This window comes from Halichoeres trimaculatus, unplaced genomic scaffold (genome assembly GCF_033239565.1).
Source record: "Halichoeres trimaculatus isolate MK-OKI-2021-1 unplaced genomic scaffold, fHalTri1.1 fHalTri1_scaffold_14, whole genome shotgun sequence".
Classification (NCBI taxonomy): domain Eukaryota; kingdom Metazoa; phylum Chordata; class Actinopteri; order Labriformes; family Labridae; genus Halichoeres; species Halichoeres trimaculatus.
Window position 1 is genome coordinate 12,740,542 of NW_027437192.1, and position 24,792 is coordinate 12,765,333.

General features: G+C 39.4%; 5 protein-coding genes across 5 annotated transcripts; 2 read left to right on the plus strand and 3 right to left on the minus strand.

Annotated features, from left to right (window-relative positions):
• Window positions 1–7: 7 nt before the first annotated feature.
• Window positions 8–2,411, minus strand: mrpl9 (mitochondrial ribosomal protein L9). Its single transcript, XM_074686402.1, has 7 exons — window positions 2,120–2,411; window positions 1,329–1,488; window positions 1,111–1,235; window positions 951–1,004; window positions 754–855; window positions 557–640; window positions 8–404 (listed from the first exon to the last, which is right to left on the minus strand). Exons 1-7 carry the CDS (start codon window positions 2,198–2,200, stop codon window positions 78–80), a joined length of 933 nt encoding a protein of 310 aa, XP_074542503.1. The 5' UTR covers window positions 2,201–2,411; the 3' UTR covers window positions 8–77.
• A 1,060-nt stretch (window positions 2,412–3,471) lies between these two features.
• On the minus strand, window positions 3,472–4,581 carry LOC141803315 (transmembrane protein 272-like). Its single transcript, XM_074687278.1, has 5 exons — window positions 4,483–4,581; window positions 4,345–4,407; window positions 4,206–4,256; window positions 3,896–4,090; window positions 3,472–3,722 (listed from the first exon to the last, which is right to left on the minus strand). Exons 2-5 carry the CDS (start codon window positions 4,403–4,405, stop codon window positions 3,472–3,474), a joined length of 558 nt encoding a protein of 185 aa, XP_074543379.1. The 5' UTR covers window positions 4,406–4,407; window positions 4,483–4,581.
• Window positions 4,582–6,033: 1,452 nt separating this feature from the next.
• LOC141803151 (1-phosphatidylinositol phosphodiesterase) lies at window positions 6,034–10,641 on the minus strand. The gene is made up of 4 exons (XM_074687074.1): window positions 9,171–10,641; window positions 8,585–8,671; window positions 6,959–7,529; window positions 6,034–6,853 (listed from the first exon to the last, which is right to left on the minus strand). Exons 2-4 carry the CDS (start codon window positions 8,620–8,622, stop codon window positions 6,473–6,475), a joined length of 990 nt encoding a protein of 329 aa, XP_074543175.1. The 5' UTR covers window positions 8,623–8,671; window positions 9,171–10,641; the 3' UTR covers window positions 6,034–6,472.
• A 1,696-nt stretch (window positions 10,642–12,337) lies between these two features.
• rpz2 (rapunzel 2) lies at window positions 12,338–15,068 on the plus strand. Its single transcript, XM_074687036.1, has 2 exons — window positions 12,338–12,481; window positions 14,055–15,068. The coding sequence occupies exon 2, from the start codon at window positions 14,085–14,087 to the stop codon at window positions 14,769–14,771; it is 687 nt and encodes a 228-aa protein (XP_074543137.1). The 5' UTR covers window positions 12,338–12,481; window positions 14,055–14,084; the 3' UTR covers window positions 14,772–15,068.
• A 1,837-nt stretch (window positions 15,069–16,905) lies between these two features.
• krit1 (KRIT1 ankyrin repeat containing) lies at window positions 16,906–23,805 on the plus strand. Its single transcript, XM_074686050.1, has 17 exons — window positions 16,906–17,122; window positions 18,242–18,411; window positions 18,501–18,657; window positions 18,742–18,834; window positions 18,921–19,050; window positions 19,131–19,374; window positions 19,455–19,570; window positions 19,666–19,809; window positions 19,905–20,061; window positions 20,241–20,348; window positions 20,572–20,728; window positions 20,845–20,996; window positions 21,076–21,242; window positions 21,355–21,442; window positions 21,532–21,738; window positions 23,235–23,351; window positions 23,488–23,805. Exons 2-17 carry the CDS (start codon window positions 18,310–18,312, stop codon window positions 23,575–23,577), a joined length of 2,229 nt encoding a protein of 742 aa, XP_074542151.1. The 5' UTR covers window positions 16,906–17,122; window positions 18,242–18,309; the 3' UTR covers window positions 23,578–23,805.
• Window positions 23,806–24,792: the final 987 nt, after the last annotated feature.

Consider the following 24,792-nt stretch of genomic DNA (forward strand, 5'->3'; position numbering starts at 1 on the left):
GCAGCTGTTTTAAACATTTATTGTTCCCTTGACAGTAAACAACATGAAGTTAAACAGATATCTCCAATTGGCATCATTTACTCTTTTTTTGGACTGTCACTTGGTGCTGCTGCTGTTGGGTCTTCACTCGGAGTACTTGCTGCAGTTTCTTTATCAGCAGAGCCTCCTGATGGAGCTGAAGCCTCACTAACAGCATTCAAAGTGTCCTCGGCAGCTTTAGCACCAGCTTCCACTGTAGCACTAGAAACAGCCTCTGCCGTAGCTTCCTCCTCATCAGCAGGCTCTGAGACACTTTGCGCTTCCTGCTGCAGCTTTTGTGCTTTCAGCTGGCGTTGGTAACTCGCAGATGGGTCTTCATATGGAAGTACTGACAAAGGGACGCGAACTGTGTCCATTCCATTAACCTGAGGGATAATGAATTAAGTATAAGCAGTGGTTTGTGTAGAACATCAGCCTTTACTTCCCTCTGTGATTAAATATGTGCTTTAAGTACACAAGGTTTGAAAAATAAAATCTTATTTGTTACATTCATCACTGAACTAAAGAGCTTTCTTACCGTTACTTCACACCAGTAGTCGCCTACTTCCTTGACTGACTCAAATGGGAGACTCAAGGTGTGAGGTGGAACAACAACTCCAAGCTGGGGAAAATTTGTAGTAGAGATAATAAGACAGTCACTCTACATCCAGCACACTTATTCAAAATTTTGTTTTGCATGGATAAATTTTTTTAGGACAAAAAAATCAAGGGTACCCTCTTCAGGAACTGTCTGCAGACAACTTCTTTGTTGACCTGAAATTCCTCTGATGGCATTTTGTTTATCTTCAAATGGGAGCGTTTCAAAAACTCAACAGTCTGTTAAGACAACAAACCATGAACTTTGTTTAAAAAAATGGCAACATTTTCTTTTATCTTTCTTTCAAAATTCACTTCAGAGACTTAAAACCTACCATTAGTCCAGTTCGGGTTTGAGTTCTGTCTTCTGGCTTTCCCTCACGAAGAAGCTGGTGGTAAAAACATTCACAGTAAGATTGACTGTAAACTGTTTTTTTTTTTTTTTTACATCTGTACCATGTGTAACAGACTGCGGTGCCAAAATATCACACTCACTCTTAGTTCCTCAGCAAAAATCTTCTTGTTCTCTGGTGATGGATATACTGCAAGTCCTTGGGGCAGCAGCTTATTTCTCCCCACAGACTTTTTTACAAATACAGTGTCTCCTCGCCCACCAAGCTCTGTCAGAACAGAGGCATAGTTTTTATAATGTAAAGAGATGTATTCATATTATTGTACTCTAATATTGTAAACAGAAGGCAGATGATACTCACTGGGTACTGTCTGAGTCAGGATGAGCTCCATCTTCTCCTTAGGAAGGGTTTTGGTATCTTCAACCAGCTTATAGATTCTGTGTCTGCGAGGATGAAGCCTCGGCGGGCTGCCGACTTTGGATAAGGGCACCTGCCACCAGCGCTCCACCACAACTGTGTTCTGAGAGGAAATTGAACATATTTATGTGTACTGTCATATCTTCAAAACACTTCTACTTAATTGATGTGCTGTCTTCTTAACAGTTTAAAGTTGTAAGAAAAAGTAAGAGAACCATGTGAAATTATTTGGGTTTTTGCATAAAATGTGTTTATATGGCAGGGCAGCTTTAACCAGCGCCTGAAATACAAACTCATCGACTGGACTCCAGGTTGGCTGACCCCAGACACCAAGTAGCACTCAGAGAAGTCAGTAGCTTTAGGATTTACATGCTTTTTCCTCCCTGCATTGTGAATTTTCACATAGTGTGTTCAATAAAAACATGAAAACTTTAGTTTGTCCAGTGTTGTGACTTTGGTGTTTGATGAAGATTAGAACACATTTTATAAAAGCAGAAATCCACTTAATCTCGAACGTTAATGTTCTCTGTCTAGTCAATAACTAAAACGAACTCTTTATTATCTAAGTGTTAATGAAACGAATGGACACATGTCAGCTCAGGGCTTCCGTACTCAACGTTGACCCACTATATTAGTTCAATAACAGTTGCCAATCAATCAGATAACTTGGAAATGTTTAAATGTCATAACAAGTCTATTCTTAAACTTCTGGGTTTGAGGTTTTGAAGGCTGACCTGGACAGAAGTCAGGGAGAAACTCCTGACAGCAGGCTGGATGAGCAGATCCTGAAGGACGCGGCGGCTGGAGCTCCACATGTTTATCACTTTATACAACTTAACACCCTTCACGTAAATATTTTATCCACTAAAAGCACTAAGAATGCAACACAGCTTAAGTGTGAAAACCCTAAGCGGGAATTAGTGATCTATTTTCAATCAGAATCCCATGGCATTGATCTGAACACAATGCTAACAACCGCTCACAGCGCTAGCCTGTAGGACCCCTTCAAACCGTTATAGTCGTCCGAAGCGAAGCCTGCATGTTAAGTGTCACTTGAAATGATAAAAGGACCAAAAAAAAAAAAAAAAAAAAAAAAAAGAAAATACGATTGCTTAACTGAATATCTCACTAAAATAAATAACAATTATTTTCTTCCTTTAATTATTTCATTTAAAAAAATTACCTCTAATTCCACTTCTGGTTCTTGTATTGCTCCTGTAACTTTACGGATTGATAATGTTCTCTGGCAGTCCCTTTGTATAAAAAACCAACTTATTAATATACCTTTTACCTTTTAGAAGAGGAACTTGCAAACTTTTCTACAGCCAGTGTATTTGTTTTCCTTGTGTTTTTTTTTTTTTTTTTTTTTTTTTTTTTTTTTTGCACAATCTACTTCTTGTTTACTATTTTCTGAATCCCCACCATTAAATCCTGCTTTAATTAGTTCACTTGATGATTTCATATGCACTGAAATGGGGTTAAACAGAAGTTAGAGAAAAAGTTCATCGTGACACAAATAAGAGTGCTCAATTCAGACCTTGTGTTATAGGAAGCTGTTTAAAAAGATTTGAACTGATAAATCTGATTCTTCAGATTATGTTTCTACATTTCTAGAACATCTGAGAAAGACAAGAATTAATGCTAGGGATTTTTCTTTCTTTCTTTTATTCAAGATGTAAAACATGCTATGATTAGCTGTACTGTCGATATAACTATATAACTACAAACAAATATCTGGTGCTTAATAGTGCCAAGGATTATCTTAAAGCATTACAGTTATGTGGAGTACAGACAGTTTTGACACACAAAGCCTGCAAACAACATTTCAAACTTTTGATTCAAGAAATGCTATATTTAATGGTTGATAACAAGTTGAATACACAACAATAGCTGCCGTTTGATATTTTTGATAAGCTCTGCCATCAATTGAAACACTTTTCTTTTGGTTCAAGTGTATTTGTAGTTACAGGAAGCATGAGATGTGACGCTGCAGCTGTGTTTAACTGTCACAGTTCTTAGACTAACCTTAGGAACAACTACAAATACATGTTTGGGACAGAAATGACTCAATGATATTTAAAAAAAATCACACATCACCGTTAGAGTCACCAATTGCACCATAGAATGATCTGCGGCTTGGTATCAACCTGCTTCTTGCACGAACAGTCCTACAGCACATCAGCAGACAGAAGCAACATCCACAGATGAATATGACAGATAGAGTAACCCACATTAAGGTGGTGACAATGAAGGCAAACTGGTAGGTGGTCTTGTGGCAGTACTGAGCTGTTCCAGGTGCGTATGCTGGAGGGTAAACTGGGTAAACCCAGCAGGTGCCTACAGAGGAGCATCAAGGACAATGAAATTAAATTTCAAGCATAAACAATACACATCTGAGCTGAAACAGTATGAAACCAGATGTTTTTGTCTTTGAGATGAAAAATGAAGAAAATGTTGAATCAAAGGTGTGTCGTTGGGTTCAATGAGAAGCAAAGTAAAGAGCACTGAACCTGCAATGAACCAGCCAAAGCTGAAGCTGAGGAGGATGGTCAAACAAAATGAGATCAGGATGAAGGTACAGCTGTTCTTTCTACTGTTTTTGCTGGAGTAGGTCAGAAACAGAGTGAAGATGTTGCTCATTCCAAACCCAATCAGATAGATGGGGATCTTAGGCTGGACTGGACAGTGATCCAGGTATAACACTCCTGTCATGAAATATGTCAAGAAATGGAGAGAAATGAGTGAGATTATGAGAAGTCGTGCTTGCAGAACAGAAATGATTCATGGGATATTGCAGGGATGAAAGAGAGATAAACTCACCGAAAGAAATAGCAGCAACCATAACCAGCAGCCACATAACATTGACCACAACTGAAGAGGAAGAATGACAATTCAGAGATGAATGGTGGTATAAAAGCCAAAAGGAGTTAGATGTGAGCATGCAGATCAAACTTCTCACCAACGGTTGCAATCTGCACGGCACCCTGAGGCCTGAATTCAACCTGAGCAGACTCGTCCATTTCTGCAGTACAGAAAAACAATCATTCAAAAGACATAAACTGAGGAAGAATCTCCTTAAGCAGAATTAATATTGTACCTGTTTAAGTCTGAATGGAGACACAGAATAAGAGCAGAACTATGCTGGAGTCTTTATTCCTCTCACCTCACTCTTTTGACAGGATGTTAACACATATTGCCACAAGCCAAAATTTCAACAACTGTGTTGCAACACTTTGAGTTTAAGAAGGAAGCGATAAAAATCAAGCACTGTTATCAGACTCCATCAATTTGCATGTAAGGCATGCTTTCAAACCACTGATCAGTCATGCTTTCCTTTTATTGCTTTAGCAGAACTCACATTTTAAGAAATATTTCTTTAAGGAATACAGTGTTCAAGATTGTGAATGGCATCATTAAGGGCTTCTTTGCTACAGTTGAAACAAATGAGGAAGTTTTCTGAGTCTTTAGCCAATGAGATTCAGAGTTTAGCATGATGTGAAGAACCCACCCTGTACGTTTGGCCTTGCTAGCATTTTGGGTGGTTGGTGGGCTAGGCTAGCTGCTGCGAGGCTTGCTAGCAGTACATCATATCATGAAGTGTTCAAGTTTGAAGATCAGTGTGATTTTTTTTTTGTTATTTAGATTAGGATGAGGTCATTGTGCTCTGGATTTGGACTAAACTGGAGGCTCGGGTGTAAAAATGCCAGGCCCTCCACTGATAAATGGCAAATTAGGCCTTGCTAGTTACATAACAGTACTGTTATTGTGATCAAACCTCTAGAAAACAAATGTTTTTTGCCAATAAATTACAGGATACCTGTTTGTCACACTTTGCACTACCACAGCCTAATGCTGCATCATAGACTGGCTGCGTTCCATTTGTACCCAGAACTGGGAAGTCAGGAGGAGGAGTGACGTCATCTTCAATTTCAGCGTTCCAGTTGCCAAGTCGGAAAAACTTGACTTAACGGCAGTATTTCTAACATCTATTATTACTATAAACGGTGGATTTATTGTGACAAACACTGGTCAGAAATTCTAAAATAGAAAGAATAAAACGGGAACTAATTACTGTTTACCCCCGAACTTAGAATTTCCTACTCGAAACTCTGGGGGTGGTGTGAGTGCCATTACTGGTAAACAGCTGGGCATTCCCACTCGGAACTCGGAAATTCTGACGCCTCAGCAAGGCAGCAGAAATTCCGAGTTCAGGGGTAAACAGTCATCAAGCTCCTGTTATATTCTTTATACTTTAGAATTTCTGACAAGAGTTTTTCGCAATAAATCAGCCATATATAGTATCATTCAGTGTTTATTTACAGAAATACTGCTGTTATGACAAGTTTTTCCAACTTGGCAACTGGAACACTGAACTCAGAGATGACTTCATTTCCACTCCCGACTTCCCAGTTCTGAGTACAAATGGAACGCGGCATTATTCGTATTCATTTACACAAAGCAACAAAATCCTTGCAACAAAATGAATTCATAGTGCTTTTTTCTCAAGTAAAGCTATGACTACATTACCCACAATGCAACAAAACTGTTCACATTTCAGCAAAAGAAGAAGGAAGATCACTTAAAGGTGGAATTGAGCCACTAAAAGGCTTTGAATGGCCTATAACATAGTTGCATTATTAAGGGTAGTACAACTGGAGTGAGTATGCTCTGCTGCATTAAGAGAGAGTGTCTTAAATCCTGCAAGTTTTGAATCTGCTGTGACAGCTGAAGTGGGTTTGTGATTCACAAGTTGACACAGTTGTTTCCTACCAAGCAGCTGGCCACAGCTCCAAAGTGTCTCCAAATTCCCACCACCGCCCCATGACAATTAGATTTGACTGCTGATATTCATCCAGCATAAACACCTGATGGCAATTCAGGAACACTGGGAAACAAAACCTCTGCAGAGTCAATAAACATCTGAAACAGATTTTCCCAGCTGCTCTTGAACACTTCCTCTAGTCTATGCTTCTGATGTGGCTCTCCTTTAATAAGCAGAAAATCAAACAACACTTAAACAGTTTCAGCAGCTTTTTATTACTGCACCAAACGTGTTTCACTGATTTTTTTCACTTTGCTTCAGAGACTTAGACACTAACAGCTTTATCTTTCAACATCTTTCTAAGAGAAGATAATGTGTATTTTAAACTTAGCTTGTTAGGCACTGAGTCATAGGACTGCCATCTCTCTGAGACCTCTCTAAGCTGGAAGTCAATGATCATCTGGATCATAGGAGAAGCAGGGAAGTCCATGCAGATAATTCCAAGACGCTGGTTCAGATCCGTTTTGGCCTTCAGGTAATCATAGAGCTGTATGTTGATGCGCTGAGCGACGGCACGGGGGTATGCTAACACGCCGGCTCCACTGCTGAAAGTGAGGAAAATCTGGGCTTTGTTTCCTTCTGGTGCCACTTCCAGGTGATCATAGACGCTCTGCCATTTCTCCTCAACATGCAGGAGTGTGGGCACCTAGAGGAAAAGTCAAAAGATAAAAGAACTCAAAATTAGAGGATTTTTAGTCTGAAAACTAATTTTGAAACTTCATAAAAAAAAAAAAAATGATGTGATCCAAACCTTCCAGTCATCAGCTATGTCAAGAGAACCATAGCGCATCCCCAAGTCTGGTCCAGAGAAGTCCTGCAGGATGATGAGCTTTCCTCTGGCCTCTGCCATGGTTGGCACAAGCCGGCTGTGCCACAGCAGGTCCCAGTGGGCGTAGCGGTGGATGTAGCGGACCACAGCCCCATAGATGTCGTAGGTCTCACTGAACTCCTCCTTCACCCTCATCAGCACCGTCTCACTGGGGAACTCCAGGAGGAATTTAGCCACACCCTCCAGCACGTGTCCAAAGTGTGCCCGCTGATAAGACACCCCATGGTGGATGGTGAGGTTCCCCTTGACATGACGCACACGGACGTCCAGGAAGCGGACTCCTGCCCTGAGCTGGGACTCTAAGCTCCAGGTCTGACACTCAGCATACACACCGCCATACAGGGCCATGGTGTTGTGTGTGCCGGGCATGGTGACCTCAGACAGCGGCTGATCATCAGGGATACTGGCCATCCAGGATGGGTTGAGGAACTCTGGGTTAGGAGTGTCGTCATAATCTGGTCTCTGAATGGCAGCGTTACTCAGAACAGCCACACTGAAACAGAACAGAACGGAAACGTCCCACTTTCCTTTTTACAATATACCTTTTTTATAGTTTCAAAGCTTTTGTAAAATATAAAGGCAGGATTTGTTAAATATTTTCAGTTGTGTAGAGTATTTGATGGGCACCAAAATTTACACAACTTCCAAAGTCCAGTCCCATGTCTCACCCGCTCTTACCAACCACTTCTGACCCTCAGTCAGCAGCAGGCCCCACCCACCTCACCACCTCACCTGTACACACAGCCTCTTGACAAACCAAGCCTCTCTTGCTCCCTCACTCATTGCCAGATTGCTCTTTGCCTTCTGTGCAACATCCCCAACTTTCATTCATAGCCTACACTGCAAAAACTGCCTTATTTTTTAGAAAAACAAAACAAAAAAAAACCTACAAGGCTTAATATGAACCACATTCACCTGACATGTCCAGAAAAAAATAAATTACGTTAATACAAGACAAAAATAACATTTGAATTGTGAAGAGGAAAAAAAAAAGTGCCACTAGAGTATGAAAAAATGGCCTGTTTAGCTTTTTGTATCACAACATCACTCTCTATTTAAGAAACTTGACCAGAAATTGTTTGCAGGGGGTGGTTGATGATTTCCCTTTTTTTAATATTTTGAAAAAGACATTTTTCTGGATTTGTCAGGTGAATTTGGCTCATATTAAGTCTATAAAGACATTTTCTCTAGAAAAAAAAAGAAAAAATGAAAAAAAAACTTGCCTAAATTCTCTTTTTACAGTATCCCTACCCTCCCTGGAATGTTGTTAACTATGTTGCCACTGCACATGCATCTTTTATGCACTAACCTGCTGGTTCCTGAGTTTGTTTCCTTTTGATCTGAACTGTTATTTATGCCAACAACTTAAGCCACAGTCCCATTTGATTCATCAATCTTGTACTGATTTTGCTTTTTCTCCATTTCCCCTTTGTTTTTGATGCAGAGAAAAGAACAGCTTCTTTTGCAAATGTTACGTTATATTTTGGCCTCACAATAAAAGGGATAACAACAGAACTAATTCTGTTAAAACAAAGTCTCATCACTTACCCCATCAACACCATCAGCTCAATTAACATCTTGTGCATTTTCAGTGGAGCTCTCCTGATACAGCACCGCACGACTGATGGATCAGAGCTGTAGAGAAAAGGGGGAAAGACTCAACTCAGCTGTGTTTATAATTGCTATCTGCAAAATGTTGAATGATCTTGACAATCACTTAAAGAAATAGAAAAACCTTACTGCTTTGCTAAAGTTCGAGCTAATGGATAAAACACGAGTCCTTTTTCTTATTTGAAAATGAATTATCCTCTTGTGCTGTTCTTATGACTCAAAACTCAGAGTAAAATACCTGAAGCACACACAAGCAGCACTTTGGGCTCGGAGTTTAAATAAAAAATGTTAAACTTTTAGAATAATAGATGTTATACTATATTTCCTACATATCTCTCGCATGTATGAGTATAATTTTCATATAAACATGTCATGCAACACAAAACCAAAGGATGGACCCCACTCCAAGCAGATGCCAACCTCACTTCCTCAGGCTTCATCACAGAGTTAAACCATCCTCATCCATAAACTGAACCAAACCATCCACTGCTGCGTTAAACTCACTGTCTGCTAAAGTTCATACCTGAAACCAGAAGGTGCTCGTCCGCACTCCGGACCAGGCGACTGGGGACAGAAAGAGGGAGTGAGGGGAGAGCAGAGAGGGGAGGGAGGTCAGAGGCAAAATGACAGCGTCAGTGCGTTCGACCTGGGATGTTATTGTGGGAAATACCATGAAGCGGGGAGGTGGGGTTGAGGGGAAGGGGGTCATGTGCGAGAGGGGCGTTCATGTAATCACTCTCCTCACTTATTGTGTCTCAGAAACTCATAAAGAACATCAACTTTAAGTTTAATAGGAGGGTAAAAATTAGTCAGATGAAGTGAAGTTTAAGGTTAATTAAAGATGGCGTTTGAAGATGTTTTACCTCAAAATACTTCAAACACTTGTGCAAAAAATTAGAGTTAAGTTCATCAAGCTAAAGTTTTGTCACCTCTTGATTTTGAGCTTTAGTTGCTAAACTTAGAAAAGGTTGCCTTGGTACATCAGCAACATGTGGATGTTTCTCACCTCTTATCAGCATCACCTTAAAACAGGCCAAATACTGATAGAGTAGGTGTCAATATAAAGGTAAAAATGGGGTGAAATAAATGCATGTCATGTTTCTTGATATAGGAAATACTGCCAGAGGGGACTGAATTCTTCCTACTGAATGAAATCATTTTGGATATTTCTGAATGAGCATCCCACGGAGTAATTCATCTGAGTGCAGCTCCACAGGACGCAGATTAAAGGGGCCTCAGCTCGGAGGGGTCAGGGAGAGTGTGTGTTTGTTTGCATGTGTGTACAGTACATGGAAAAGTGTGCAGATGTTTTCCAATCATGTCTCATATCACTTCGCGGGAGGCCAAATGTTGCATAAGAGACTTGTCCTCCTCCAGCTGAGTGGTATTTGGTTAGCTGTTAACGCAGTCTATACACACAGGGCCCTATTGGATATTTTAATTAGGTCAGGTGAATGCAGGTGAGCACAGCAAGGAATTGGCACTGTTCTCATATTTAAATTTGATGAATTTCCATTAATTATATGTTTGGTGGGAAAATGTATTTTTAGTGTAATCTAAGCAAATTATTGTTCATCCATCCCTTCTGATGGGAATTAATATGATAGAAATCTTACTGAGAAATAATCTATCCTTAAGAAACCTTCAGTAAAGTGGAGGTCAAGGTGCAGCTGAACAGACTGTTCTGTGTCATAAGCTAAATCATCTTATAACCACCAGAGGACAACAGAGAGGATCATTTTCAGAACCTGTCATGAACTTAAAGTAAATCTACCACAGATTAAACTGTCATGAAGCACTTTCAGTTACCTTTGGATACAAAGTGCGCTGTTTACATTAACCTACCTTTTGTTAGCTTACTGAAGTTTAATCAAAAAATCAATGTAAGAAAGCCATTTTTTTAAAATTTTATTCATTCTGTTTTGTATTTGTGTTATTAAAACAAGAAAAGAAAATGTCTGAATGACAGATTTGGTAACTGCATCATAAAATCTTTTTAAAATAATACGCTCGCACTGAACGTTAATGTATGTGAAAAAGTGAGTTTGACTAACAAAATGATCAGAGCAAATGTGGGCTTGATTTTAAAGTGGGAGTATTCTGCCTTCCCATATTTTAAACATGGATAGAAAGTAACAATGCTGGATATCTTTATTTAATGTGTGAACATTTTGAAACTGCTACATATTCATATGTTGTAAAAGTCTCCAAACAGTCCATTCTAGAAACAGGTTGAGGTTTTCATTAGACCTTCATGAGACTTACTAAAAGGATGAGGTCATCACATTAGGATCTTCCAACTGACTTATGAGGTGGGTCTACACATCTACCATTGACAGGCCTCCAGGTAGGAATTTTAAATTCTTCTTGCACTTAGTGGCAGCATCTGCAGCCGAGTAACTTGTAGCACTTTGTCACACTAACTAGGTTTTCCCTTCTATCTAAATTCTTGCTCGTGTTGTACGTTGCTTTGGTCAAAAGCGTCTGTTAAATAAGACTGTAAAATATTACAAACGTTTTTTTCTGTCAGATGTTACAAAATCAATCACTCAAACTGTCAAATATACAGAACAGTGTATCAAATAAAAAAATCTCCACAGTGTTGACACCTGAATTCTGCTTATGTTGAATTCTTATAGACATATTTCTATGCCTGTTTTAAAGTTACTCAGTGATTTAGTTTGTTAAATACCATTTAAAGCTAATGCTTAAGTTTTACATTAAGAACACCAAGAGTGGATTATTATTATAATAATCATCGCTATCACATACGAATGGTTAAGGGTACCAGCAGATAGACTCAGGTTCAAATTGTAGACACAACCTGACTTATAATAAAGATAGTTACACACATGCATCAACAAAAGAAAATATGCACACAAGCTCCTCCAGAAAAACCAGCTCATGGTGTTTCTATTGAATTTCCTCGTTACTCTGTCAGTGTCAGTTTCAGCATCACTGTGAAACTAAACTTGAAGTTTGCATTTTATCATTTCAGCAACTTTTACTGAATAAATATATAAATTATTTAATCGGTTAATTTAAGACTTAACTAGTTTTTTTGGTCAATCACATGTAATCAAATGTAAAATGGTACATTTTCGGAGAAGGTGTTTGATTCAAACAATTAGATTATCAAAGTAAGCAGAACATTTATTAAAGAATGTCATTTTTATGTTGTTGTGTTTTTAGAATGTTAATTTGTACATTTTATATGCTAATATAATATATAATATGCTGATAAAATCATTTTGGTAACTGTAAATATTGATATTTCAGTTCTAAAGACTATGTGAATAGGTAAAACGGATGCCAGTTCTTTTAGCAACATGCTAACAAATGTAAATATATTTCTATCCTATGACTGTTCTATATGTATATGTACATCTATTGATTTCTTTTTAGATTGTGTTTATTTGATATATTTTTAGACAAATAAACACCCAAAATATTTTTTCTGACTATCTGTTCCATAAAGGGTTAAGTCATAAATAGAGGCACAAAATGATGGAATATAAATAAGGTTTTCATGTCAGTGTCTGGCCACACATGCTGGTTTGGGAGGTGTTTGGACCTACAATTTAACATCATAATGAAAAGGATACAGAGTGTTTCTCAGCCTGCTCTGCAGCTTGTGGCTGGAGCTGGAAGCCGCAGTGCAACTGGAAGAATTCCCCTCAGCCAATCAGAGCACAGCATGCATGAGTCACTTCCTCATGTTCACTCCCCTATGAGGCAGGAGGGGGCAGTTCTTGTTTAAGAGGGGAGGAAAATGGTGGAGAGGAAAGTGAGACGGCTTCAGTAGACAGAGGGACACAAACAGTTTTATCTCTGGTGAGTAAACATTTGGATTCTCAGGCGTAAACTATGATCTTCAGGATGTTTAGAGTCAGTGAGAAAGCTGAGTCAGATAGCTCTGAAGAGATGAAAGCTAATGAGGACTGATTCATGTGTGCATTTGTGTTGTTAGGAATCAGGAAATGAACCACGCAGGCTTGAAAACACTGAGTTATAGATAAATGAACTTAATAGCCCTTAGGGGGTTATCTGAATTGCTTTGGGACAACATATGACAGGTCATGAACAGGAAAGCTTTCAGTTGTTTCCAGTCTTTCTTGTGTTACTACTAAGACACACCTACTGTTGTCCTGGAGTTATTTTTCCAGCAGGACAACATTTGGAAGGATGAACAATGTCAAAACTATGACAAAAATGAACTGGATTAGGGTTGGTGTGGTTTTAAATCCTAGTCCTAAATATCAGACAAGTTATCGGTAATTACGTGGACAGTACTTAAAAAAACACTTTCCAACCACAAAATTTCTTCCTTTTTTCAATTTAATGTTGTAAATGAATCAAATGCTTCCTGTGCAACAATGTGGCTGAACAAAACCAAGTTCCTTTAAAGGCTGCAACATTTAAGCTCCTGTAAGTTTCTTTAGATGGTCATGAAAAAGCTTAAATTAAGGCTGATAAGTCACAATCACCTCAAAAGCAAACACTAGCTTTACTGTAAAGATTGACTATTTTCATGTAGTTATGTTTAATGTCAGCAATCAATGGTAAGGGTAGGCGACTGCATTAGCTGAATCTAGCAACTGTAAGTCGCTGAGACAGCCTTGTCTGTAGCAATGATTCTCAATGAGAGAAACATTTTACTATTTAAACAAAGCAGGACAGCAAAAATGAACCTGCAACAAGATGAGGGACCACTTGGTCAACGGGGGGCATCAAAATCAACAGAAACTGAATATTCCTGATTGGACTTTAAGTGCTTTATTAATAATTTAATCGGAAAGGTTAGCAGCAATTCTACTGCTAATTTACGTAGAAAAAAAAACAAACAAAAAAAATTACAAGTTTGTTGCCTAGGATTTTGATAGAAACCATTATTTCACTCATCTGCCATGTTAAACTGATTTTTTGGGGGGGGTTTCAGATTTTTGGTTGAATGAAATGACCCCTTCAATGTGACTTTTTGACAAACCAAAGACCAAACAATGATTAAAATTATCAGTCACATTTTTGATAATTTTTAATTCATAAATAAAGAAACACTTGATTGCCTTTTGCCCTACTCTTTCCTGCCCACATACTACAGAGGCCCAGTTTGTTACTGCTGACAACAGGAGCCCTCGTTGTGACCTGTTGTTAGAAATATTAGAGTGTAAGATGATTCCCTCCACAATATGGTGTGTGCGCAGCAGCTGCTGATGTGTGGGCCGAAGTTCCAGCAACCTGAGAGTTAGCTATGGGCTTAATATTTATGGTAATGCAAGAAGAAGAAGAACAAGAAGAAGAAGAATTTGACACTTGAGACCCTCCATCATTTGTCCTTTAGTTGAACCTAACATGTAAAGTGCTGAGTCAGTTTTAAAACATGTTTTTTTTTCTTATGTTTCTGCAGCCCCCTGACTACCTTCGTGTGAACCTTACCATGGCTGACTCCGAAAAGATCAAGAAAAATGTAGCAAAGGTCCTTGGCTGCATGGAGAAAGTGACCTCCTTTGCCTCCTCCATTGACCCCATCTTTGGCATCGTCTCCTCCGTGGTTGGGGTGGCTCGCAAGAGACTGGAAGACGAGGAGAGCCACGCCCTAGATAAGGACTTCCAGGCTGTTCGCTCCAAACTGGAGACCATCTCCGAAAAGAATCAGCAATGCCTGAGGAAGATTCGCATCGATGAGGTGAATGAAACCTATGGAAAGTACGAGGAGTACATAAAGCATCAGTATGCTGCTTTCAACGCCATGGTGGCTCAGGTGAAGAAAGATCCAGAGAACACAGAGCGCTTCTTTGAGAACTATGAGAAGATTTATGAGCGAGACAAGAGCGATCTGAGCCTGGATGTGTACTATAATGGTGTGATGGGTACCAAGCTGCTGTTCGGGAGGACCCTCCTGAAAGTGTACCTGGACGCCTGCGATGGAGACCTGGAGATCATGGAGCGCCGCTGTTTACACATCACCCACCTGTTCCACATCGGTCTCATTTCCCTGATGGCCTACACAGCTGTTACAGAGGATGATGAAGATGAGGTTCGGGAGAAGTGGGCCAAGAGGGTGTTGGAAATCCAGCAGAAGATGCAGGAGGTGCTGAGTCAGTGCAAACCCAAGACATCCTGAACGTGGACGAGCAGAGAGAGGATCTCCTCTGGTTTGCTGGAAACACTCTGAACTCTCAGCTGTGGACCAATGACAGATAGAAAAACATTATAATATAAAGCTATCTATGAAAAACCAAAGCCATGTGTTCTCTTGTAAAGTGAGGCGGCTCATAATATTATTGTAGGAGCGTTGTAGTTATTGTATCGACATGTACTATTTTTGTTTCAGAGACCACTATTTGTTGCAGCTGTATTGTGTTACTGCATGCACTTGCTGAAGTTTTCTACAACCATTTGAATTAAAATGTAGAATCTATTATTTGATCAAACTGTTTATTTATTAAAGCCATTCTAACTAACAAAGCTAACTCTTGACACAAACCATTAAAACACAACTGGCTCTGGATGGCATAGAAACTAGAAACTTCACATTAAAACTGATTTTCCATTTTAACTGTGTATCGAGTAAGGCACTGTTTGATGATGCAATTTCAATGTGGGTATGCTGTCAAACTATCCACAATTTTTCAAGAAATTTATATCGGTTTGTATGTGAGTAATGTTTCTTTTTAGAATGGGTAAAATAAGAGAATGAAAGACGTATGTTATTATTCAAGCTTAAACATCAAATACTTTCTGACTATTCTGTTGAGAGGATTTACTTTTTAGTTAATATAGACTAGGTTCGTAAATTGAATAAAGTTTGCACTTGATGTCACTTGAATACATAAATTTGTACATTAGGTGGTCGTTTTGGGCATTTTGATACCCAGTTAACAAAATCATGAGCTTTAGAAAACAATAATAAATAATTTATCGCCCTGAAGGATGTTACAAATGACTGCATAGATGCTGCCTAAGGGGATAATTCTGAACAGGCTTTTTTTAGTTGTGTTCACACTGGACACATATAAATAAATTGTTCACTTGTATTCTCCCCTTGGGCGTCAGATCACATTTAAGTGAGTATCCAATGTAGATGACCAAATTTGACCTTAAACAGTTGTTCCTTGCCATTGTAACTGACCAAATGCTACATAATGCTGTACTCATGGTGGGTTAAAGATGACTTGTCTTGATGTTGGTGCAATGCTATGTAGCTAATATAGCATTAGCTTGTCTAGACCTAAAATTGGTTGTGATTTGGCACTATGAGAAAATGTTGATTGATTGACTGATTATGAAGTTTATTTTAAGTATAAGCTTAAACGTTACAGCGTAACATATGTTATATTTAAGTAATACTTCTAAATAATGCTCTGCTTTTTAAAGAATAATGAAAATGAGCCCCATGATTATTATGATTTTTACGATTACAGTATGGCCTTGAACACATACACAATGACAACATTCATATAAACATTATGATAACACCAAATAATGGTATTTGTACACTTTCACAGTGCAAAAACAGTTATTTAAATGCATTTCAAATTTTGTATTCAGAATTTTCATTCATATTTTCACAAGACCATTGATTTGGTTAACATTTTAAATAATTTGATATGGATAAGTGACGTTTAAACTTGGTTCATATTGGACGTCAAGAGGATGTCCACACCAACCATTTTTGAACCATATTTCAAACTTGTATTTACGTCCTGTAGACGTCAAAACTGCACATCCATACTTAAAACTTACATTCTACAACAAGACAGGTCTTTTCTAAGTCGGACCATCCATTATGAGATATAGCACTGTGTAATTGTTTATAAATAACAATTATACTAAGATACTGAATGGTTACTTGGACAAAACCTTTCATCATCATGAGTTTTTTTTTAATTGATGACTTACTGTACACGGTCTCTTTTTCGTGAAAATGGCAAGCCTGGACTTCCATACCTGTTTCCATTTGTTGACGTAGTCTATAAAAACAGTCATGCTAACATATCAGCCTTTCCCTGTCTTCTTGGGAAATTAAACTCTAGCTAACTAGCTTAACATATTTTAATTCGTAGATTGGAATTCGTACAATATCTCAAGTTGAAAAGGCTTTTTTTCCACTTTATCAAACTTAAATTAATCTTAAAAAGCTTTAGGTTATGAGGAGTATTTTACAACAAATATAATGATACCTCACTGTGCATTCGTGTGTCATCCCCTCGCACTAAGTCCCCCTCACCGCCAGAGTACTCTGTTTTCCAACCGCAGCTGCTGCAATGAAACGTAACACGGTTCGTCTGTTTTCCTCTGCAGACCTGCCCCAAGTTACAGGCAGGCCTACAACTTCAACCCTCATACATGCCGTGGAAGTTTACCTAGAGCGGGTTTATGGACAGTCGACTGTTACACCGGACAAAGTGACTCTCCGTTAGACCCCAGAAAAGCAATGTCAGGTCTGTTGGGGGGAAAGTCGCGTCGCTTTCGGTAAGTTTCAGCTGCCCATCAAGCGGAAAAGCGGGGGTGGAGATGATGAGTTTAGCATCCCGGCTACAGCTGAATTAGTCCTGTTAAGTTAGTTTTTGTATTGTTGTGGAAAGAGAGATACAAGGAGACGGATTTTAACCAGTAGCACAATTAGTGGAACATAATCGGTTAACTGAGTTTCTTAAGTTACAACAGTTTAGATACAAGAGAGAGTTCAGTTTCCGGGGCGGGACCCTGTTTGGACTTCAAAATGTGACAAAGTGCAGATCCGTTTTATCCCTCTTCTCGTATTTTCCGTTTCTTCGGCACATTTGACTTTCATGTAGCTTAAACGAGCAGGTTAAACTACATATATTTTCCTCTGGTTACTGTCATGAAAAACCATTTACAGATACAGTAAAGCATAACATGTAAACACTATTATTATTTTTCCAAACCGTTTAACCCTAAAAAAATGAAAATAATTTATGTTAACACTATACAACAACTACCTAATTTGTAGTCTCTGTGTACTTGCTTGTTGGCACACGAGTAACACTTTTCAACATGCATTTTAATTCATTATGAATTAAATGTATGTATAGTAGTAAGTAAAAAAGCTTTGTTGACTTGAGTGTCTGGTTAGTGAGATAGTTTTTAATAGCGATGTGTTTGGGTTGTGCTGGGATGAGCTAAACAGAGCACAACAGAGCCTGGGTCTTTACAATTTGACACTGCAGCCAGGGTTGCAGTGACCACTCAGGGGCAGGTGACAACCTATTAATAGTGTCTGTTTTCTGGTGTGGGTTTGTGGTTTATGGTCTAGTTGTGAGGTTTTTGTGTTAACTTTCTTTGATAAAATGTATCATAGTGTGTCACATCCTGTCCATATAGTTACCTGTGTGTTTTTAAAACATTAATATGGGAAAGTAAAGTAAAAAATATAATGTATGAGTTTGTGTTTCTGTAACCAAGCTTGATGCGAAGTCCTGTCAGCATGTAGTAACCAAAGAATCAAATAGCAGCTACAGAATTAGCTGTTTGGCATTGGCAGAGAGGATTTGGCAAGTTTTCCATAGTGCTACTTTTACATTCAACAAGCATGATAACATTAACTTCCTGTGTTATCTTGTGTCTCAGGGATGCCTCTCCACAGTATTTGGCCTGCATGTAGCATGTTCTGTTAAGGCTGAGAGGAAGTAAGAAGCATGGGCAACGAGGACAGCCTGGAGGATGTGTTTGTTGCTGTTATTCGCCCGAAGAGCCAAGTCAGCCTGAGCTCCAAGGAGTACAGAGCCAAAGCCTATGAGGTAAATGTGTCGAATGGGAGGAAGAGATATATTCACCAGCATCTTTTTTTTTTAATCTTGTCTTGATGTTTTCTCTTGTTTGTGTTAAGATCCTCCTGATTGAAGTGCCTCTGGAGGGGAAGGAGAAGAAAAGGAAGAAAGTCCTGCTGGCCACAAAGATCCAAACAGGAGGAGACAAGTCTAAATCCATATTGGATTATGTTGATGAAAAAATCAAACCCTTGTCCAATAACCAAGGCTTCATAGGTCAGCATTTCACCTGCCTTTATTTCTCTCTGCACGTGTCTTTGTGACTGAAAGCCAATGATCAAAAACCTGCTTTGCTTTTAGGGAAGCGCGTCGTGCATATGAAGAAATTCCCCCTTGATGGAGACAATGAAGGGAAAGAGGCGTCGCTCTTTGTCGTGCCAGTTAGTGTTAAAGGTGAGGTTCACCGTAAAATGAGCTCTCAGTGAATTTAAAGAGATACATGAGCTGAACACTGTGTATTAACAAATCATTCTGAACAGACAACAGCAAGCCAGTCTACACCCCCGGCAGCCCGAGCTTCTACTGCTTTCAGGACATCATGAGGGTGTGCAGTGAAACCAGCACTCACTTCTGCTCCATCACCTCCAAGATGCTCCTGGCCTTAGACAAGTGAGAACACATCTGTTTCTTCAAAGGGGGTCTTCTTCGTTGACTCCGAGTTCTAATGCCACTCCTCCAATCTCCCACAGATGGTTAGCAGAGCAGCACACGGTGCCTCATGCCATCCCTGCTCTGTTTAGACCAGCACCTGTGGAGCGGGTGAAGACCAACGTCAGCAATCCGGCATACAGCAGCGAGGGCAAACTGAGCGAAGATGGTCTGCACATGGGCTACACGGCTTTGGAGATTAAGAGTAAGATGATGTCGCTGGAGAAAGCGGACATGTGCATCCTCAACCCGCTGTATGGCTCTGATCTTCAGTACACCAACCGAGTGAGTCGGCAGTTGTTACTTCACAGATGGAGAATATTTGATGTGAGTTTAGTTTTTTTTACCCTGATTTTTGAACCTAGGTGGACAAAGTTATCATCAACCCGTACTTTGGACTCGGTGCACCTGACTACTCCAAGATCCAAATTCCAAAGAGAGAGAAGTGGCAACATGGACCCAACTGTGTGACGGAAGACAAGTGGGTATCATGACATTCTTAAAACTCTCTGCTTTGTTTTTTTTTTTTTATAACTGAGTCAAACAACAAATCTGTTTGAATAAAAATCTCTCCAGGGAGCGGCAGTGGGTGGATGACTTCCCTCTCCACCGCAGTGCCTGTGAAGGAGACGTGGAGCTGCTCTCTAAGCTTCTGGACAGCGGTTTCTCAGTCAAGCAGCTAGACAGCGACCACTGGGCCCCGATTCACTACGCCTGCTGGTGGGTCCCTGAAATCTCCCAAGTCCATAATCCTATCTTAGTATCTTTTTGTTTCTCATATTGATGATGAGTTTATTTTTGTTTATTCCATCCAGGCACGGTAAAGTGGAGGCCACCAAGCTGTTGATGGAGAAAGGGAACTGTAATCCTAACCTGCTGAATGGACAGCTTAGCTCTCCTCTGCATTTTGCAGCCAGAGGCGGACATGTGGAGATAGTACAAATTCTATTACAGCACCCTGAGATCGATAGGGTAAGAAATGGACTCTCATCTGAACTCATTTTTTTTGTCTTAAAGCTGAAATGGAGGATCATTTTGTGACCTTTATTGTCATTTTTTCTGAAGACTTTATCTCACTAATGAAGCACAAACAATTTGTGTACAACATTATAACTACTCTACAGCTAATTCGTTTTTTTTCTGCCTTGCAGCACATTGAAGACCAGCAGAAGAGGTCTCCTCTGCAGGTGTGTGAGGAGAACAAACAGAACGAATGGGAGGAGACTGTGAAGCTTTTGCAGCAAGCCAACACCAAACCTGTGAGTCTGACACAAGACACTAAGTTTACTGTTGTTTGTTTCACAGGCATGACATGAGGTGACACCAGTGTCGGCTAGAGCTACTTTTTTGCAGGATATACATGTTGTGGTAGCAGTTCACTTTGTTTGTCACTAGATGGTGCTGTTTCCTGAAAGATATCCCAACATGATGAGTTCAGTTTTTGAGTAACACAGTGACTTCCCTCTTCACTTGATTTAACAGTATGAGAAAGTGCGCATCTACCGCATGGATGGATCATACCGCTCTGTTGAGTTGAAGCACGGCAACAATACTACTGTGCAGCAGATCATGGAAGGCATGCGGCTTTCACAGGACACCCAGCAGTACTTCACCATCTGGATCTGCTCTGAGAACCTCCGTGAGTTTACTACCAACACACACACAGGGCATTTTTAAAATTGTGCTGGGAGCATAGTCGTCCAATAACCTTGTGTCTTCCATATGAGTAACACTGAGGTTGTTTTGATGTTACAGACCTGCAGCTGAAACCATATCATAAGCCTCTACAACATCTACGGATCTGGACAGAGATCGTAACGGACCTGACAGTGCTTGATCCTCAAAGGGAATCTCCTCAGCTCTTCCTCCGCAGGGATGTCCGACTGCCTCTGGAAGTTGAGAAAAAGGTAGCTCACATTAAGAGAAGTATGACGCAGACAGTTGAAAGTGGAAATACCAGATGCTTGATTAACTTTTCTGTTCCAGGTGGAGGATCCCCTGGCCATTCTCATCCTGTTTGATGAAGCCCGTCACTGCCTCCTCAAGGGATTTTTCCCAGCTCCTGACAGCAAACTGATCACACTGGCCAGTCTCCTGTTGCAGATCATCTACGGGAACTATGAGAGCAAGAAGCATAAACAAGGATTCCTCAAGTACAGCACTGTTCATGACTTTACTTTCAGTTTATATCTTTTTTACTGAAAAAGAAATGTCTGCAATTCTCGTATTGTGCCAGATGTGAAGAGTTTTTTTTAAATTCAACAGTGAGGAGAATCTGAAGTCAATTGTTCCGATATCCAAAGTGAAAAGCAAAGCATATCACTGGACTAACAGGATCCTACACGAATACAAAGTGAGCTACGAGTGTTTCATTTGAAAACCTCATAGAGTCTTTAAAGAAAATCAGACTGCTGGCTTGATTTACAGTTTTTATTCTGGCAGGCTCTGAGCACCAGCGAGGGTGTGAGCAAAGAGATGCACCACCTGCAGCGGCTCTTCCTGCAGAACTGTTGGGACATCCCCACCTACGGAGCAGCCTTTTTCACCGGCCAGGTCTACACCAAGGCTAGCGCCAGCAACCACAAGGTCATCCATGTTTACGTTGGGGTCAACACGAAGGGGCTGCACCTCATGAATATGGAGACAAAGGTACTACTATCTTTATGGATCAGTTTACTGTCAACATCATCAAAAATATGCGTGTGCATTTTGGCAACAGAAGCATTGTTAAGCTCCATTCATTCAGATGAGTTAGAGTTCTATAAACACTAAAATTAAAGCTGTGAGCAGCATAAAAATGTCTCGTTGTTCTGTGGTCAGTTGTCAGAAACGAGATTATACCATTGAGTCAACTTCTATCCACTTCTGACTGTTACAGAGATACCGGTGTTTTGGAGTAAAGAGTGACCGTGCTAACTTCCAACTCACAAACGTGTCATTGATGGTTGGCTAACTTGGCAGAGAGTCAGCAGTCAACAGGGTCACACTTTACACTAAAACACTAGCAACGTCTGCGACTGTGTTATTAAACATGTCCTCTTTTGGAGGTAACAAGTTTTGACCATAAATAAATGCGTTCAACTGCCAATATTATAAATCCAGTTTTTACTTCATGTATTTAATTAAAAAGTTGGTTTTGGGTCGAGGTTGTAACATGGACCTACTATGGAGGGTAAATGTAAGTAAACCTATAGCAGATTTTGTGTTCAAAGTAAAACTGTGGTATATCCTTTTTGATTTGGGAGGGTTCCCAGTTTATTGACACAAGTTTGTGTTTTTATATTTCAAGCGTCAACGGAAAATTCAGTCATCAGCATCGAGGGACTTGTGTTTTTAAACCCGTCTTTGGGGAGAATGCTGCATTTCTCTCCTAAAAACATATTTCCATATGTTAATGTTTTCCATACACTCACTGATTTCTCACGAACCTGTGAGTCATTTACCTTCCGTCAAATTGGTGTTATTCGGCTAAATGTTTTGATTTTTGGTGGTTAACTCCTTTTTGTCCCTCCACAAACCATTGTACTCCGTAGCACTTCTGTTGCCAAGGTGGACCTGCAGCAGTAACTGTTTACAAACAGTAAATTGGTTCATTATTAGTGTTGAAGCAGACAACACTCCAAAGTTAACCTGTTTCGTTTAGTACATAAATGATCCCAAATGTTTGTTTTTTTTTTACTATGGGCTGACTTTGGCTAAATTAAATCAAAACTTTATCACTTGTAATTAATAAATAATGTATCCTACTCACTTACTTATCTGTCTAGCTCTATAGATAATTACACACAAGATAAATAGCGCCATCCATGATGTTTTGGAGCTTCTATAAGAGTATATTCCTCTGTCTTGAACTTCATGAAGCTGTTAAAGTGGTTAAAATTTGCTGCCATAAAGTAAATAAGGTCATTTTCAAAGTAAAATTTTGGAGACAGGTGAAACAATTAAAAAAATTGTCAGGAAAAACTGAGGTAAGGCTTCAACCAAGTGGCTATTTATTTTGTTTTCTGAACAAGCTTTCCCTCCCTCTACTTTGAGGTGACAGGTTTCTGTGAATGGGAATCCACTGATAAGAGAAGAGATAATGGCCTTTTCTTCTGTATGGGATGTTCTTAATACAGCGATTAATTTAATTTCTCCTCTTGCAGGTTCTTCTCATCAGCTTAGAGTACAGCACGTTCATGTGGCAGCTCGGACATGCAGACCAGTACTTCCAGATTCACAGTGGTGATAACAAAATGAACTTCATCGTGCACACAAAACAGGTGACTTCAAATATTCAGAGGGCTTTTTTAAAAAATTAAAAAGGGAAATTAAAGGAAGCACAGGATTTACTATGACAGCACTGATTCTGGTACAAAATGAGTATTGTCTAGTAAAATTATGCATGTTTTCTTTCAGGCCGGCCTTATTGTGAAGCTTTTGATGAAGCTAAGTGGACAGATCACTCCAAATGATAAAGGTATAATGGACAAATATGCCTATGGCTGACAAACTGCTGAACTAAACCACAGCTGCCAAAGAACTCAGTGCAAGTTCTCCTCTCATTTGACTGCAGTAATTTTTGGATGAAGGGCAAAGTTGGATCGTGTTTTATGATAGTCTTACAGATATCTTCAAACCGTCACATCATGTTTTAGAAAGTCATATATTTTCAGTTGATGTAAATGTTGTTTATTTAATGTTTTGTTTTAATAAAATGATTGATGTAAATTGGGAGTGCATTGTGATTGTGGTAAGAACATGTTGAGGATTTTTCTCACAAAGTCTTTCAGGGGCTTGTTAAGTAGAGAAAAACTAGATATGATACTTGCTTCTTTGTATATGAAATGTTTCAAAAATCACCCTCAAATATTTTGTAGCTTTTTCTATGTCTTTGGTGTTACATGATAGTTCATTCATTCTTTGTAAATAATATTTTGTGGGATAACATCAATGAATCAATTTAAAACAGACATTACGAGGGTTGTAATTAAGTTTCTGGAAGATAAAGTCCAAACTTTATCCTGCTGGATATTTGGGACAAATCTTCAGTCATGAGTCACATATGGAACAGTGGCAACGCCTTTTTGGAACAGAGATCTTGTCTTCTTGTTAATGGTAAGAGGACACAGAGTGAGGTGGCTCACAAAGTTCATTAGAATTTTGGAACAATATCATTACACCTTTGGGAATTGCATCCATTACAATAAAAAAATTCTCTTGGGGTAAGATAGGTAGACAGGAACTCAGAATAAGTCGCCAAAAGCCATTCTGAATTAAATACCTGTTCAGCAAAGATAATATCATTAATAAACCAATTTTGGAAGTTAAAAGCTCAAAGGAGGTCAAAGACTTGGACAAAAACATGCTTTTGTTTGAGAAACCTCTGGAGGTATGATGGTGTGTACAGTCTGATTCCTTCAGGGTCAACATACATATCCAGGAGAGACCCCTGACACTAAGAGAAATCCTTTCAATCCTTTTAATGACCCCTTGGAAAACCCTGCTTCTGTGGTTTTTACTGCCAAAAAGATACTCTGGGACTCGTACTGGAAAGGTTTCAGATGGGATGACACTGTACCTTCAACATCAGCCGGAGAGTGGATTGATTGAATGGTTTGAGGGATAACACCTGCTGGAAAACTTCAGTATCAGAAGATGCTTTAAACCACTCAACTTTGGAGAAGAAACATATTCTCAGCTACATAATTTGGCAGATGTAAG

Excerpts from the sequence above, each read along its gene's own strand:
- mrpl9 (XM_074686402.1), bottom strand. The coding sequence starts at position 2,200 with ATGTGGAGCTCCAGCCGCCGCGTCCTTCAGGATCTGCTCATCCAGCCT. Across the intron at positions 1,236-1,328 it reads CCTGACTCAGACAGTACCCA|AGCTTGGTGGGCGAGGAGAC; the intron begins GTGAGTATCATC and ends CTGTTCTGACAG. Across the intron at positions 641-753 it reads GCAGACAGTTCCTGAAGAGG|CTTGGAGTTGTTGTTCCACC; the intron begins GTACCCTTGATT and ends AATTTTCCCCAG.
- rpz2 (XM_074687036.1), top strand. The coding sequence starts at position 14,085 with ATGGCTGACTCCGAAAAGATCAAGAAAAATGTAGCAAAGGTCCTTGGC.
- LOC141803151 (XM_074687074.1), bottom strand. The coding sequence starts at position 8,622 with ATGCACAAGATGTTAATTGAGCTGATGGTGTTGATGGG. Across the intron at positions 7,530-8,584 it reads GAGCTGATGGTGTTGATGGG|TGTGGCTGTTCTGAGTAACG; the intron begins GTAAGTGATGAG and ends GTTCTGTTTCAG. Across the intron at positions 6,854-6,958 it reads ACATAGCTGATGACTGGAAG|GTGCCCACACTCCTGCATGT; the intron begins GTTTGGATCACA and ends CTTTTCCTCTAG.
- krit1 (XM_074686050.1), top strand. The coding sequence starts at position 18,310 with ATGGGCAACGAGGACAGCCTGGAGGATGTGTTTGTTGCTGTTATTCGC. Across the intron at positions 20,349-20,571 it reads AGCAAGCCAACACCAAACCT|TATGAGAAAGTGCGCATCTA; the intron begins GTGAGTCTGACA and ends TTGATTTAACAG. Across the intron at positions 21,739-23,234 it reads TCATGAATATGGAGACAAAG|GTTCTTCTCATCAGCTTAGA; the intron begins GTACTACTATCT and ends CTCCTCTTGCAG.
- LOC141803315 (XM_074687278.1), bottom strand. The coding sequence starts at position 4,405 with ATGGACGAGTCTGCTCAGGTTGAATTCAGGCCTCAGGGTGCCGTGCAG. Across the intron at positions 4,091-4,205 it reads GGTTGCTGCTATTTCTTTCG|GAGTGTTATACCTGGATCAC; the intron begins GTGAGTTTATCT and ends ATTTCATGACAG. Across the intron at positions 3,723-3,895 it reads CTTTGGCTGGTTCATTGCAG|GCACCTGCTGGGTTTACCCA; the intron begins GTTCAGTGCTCT and ends GCTCCTCTGTAG.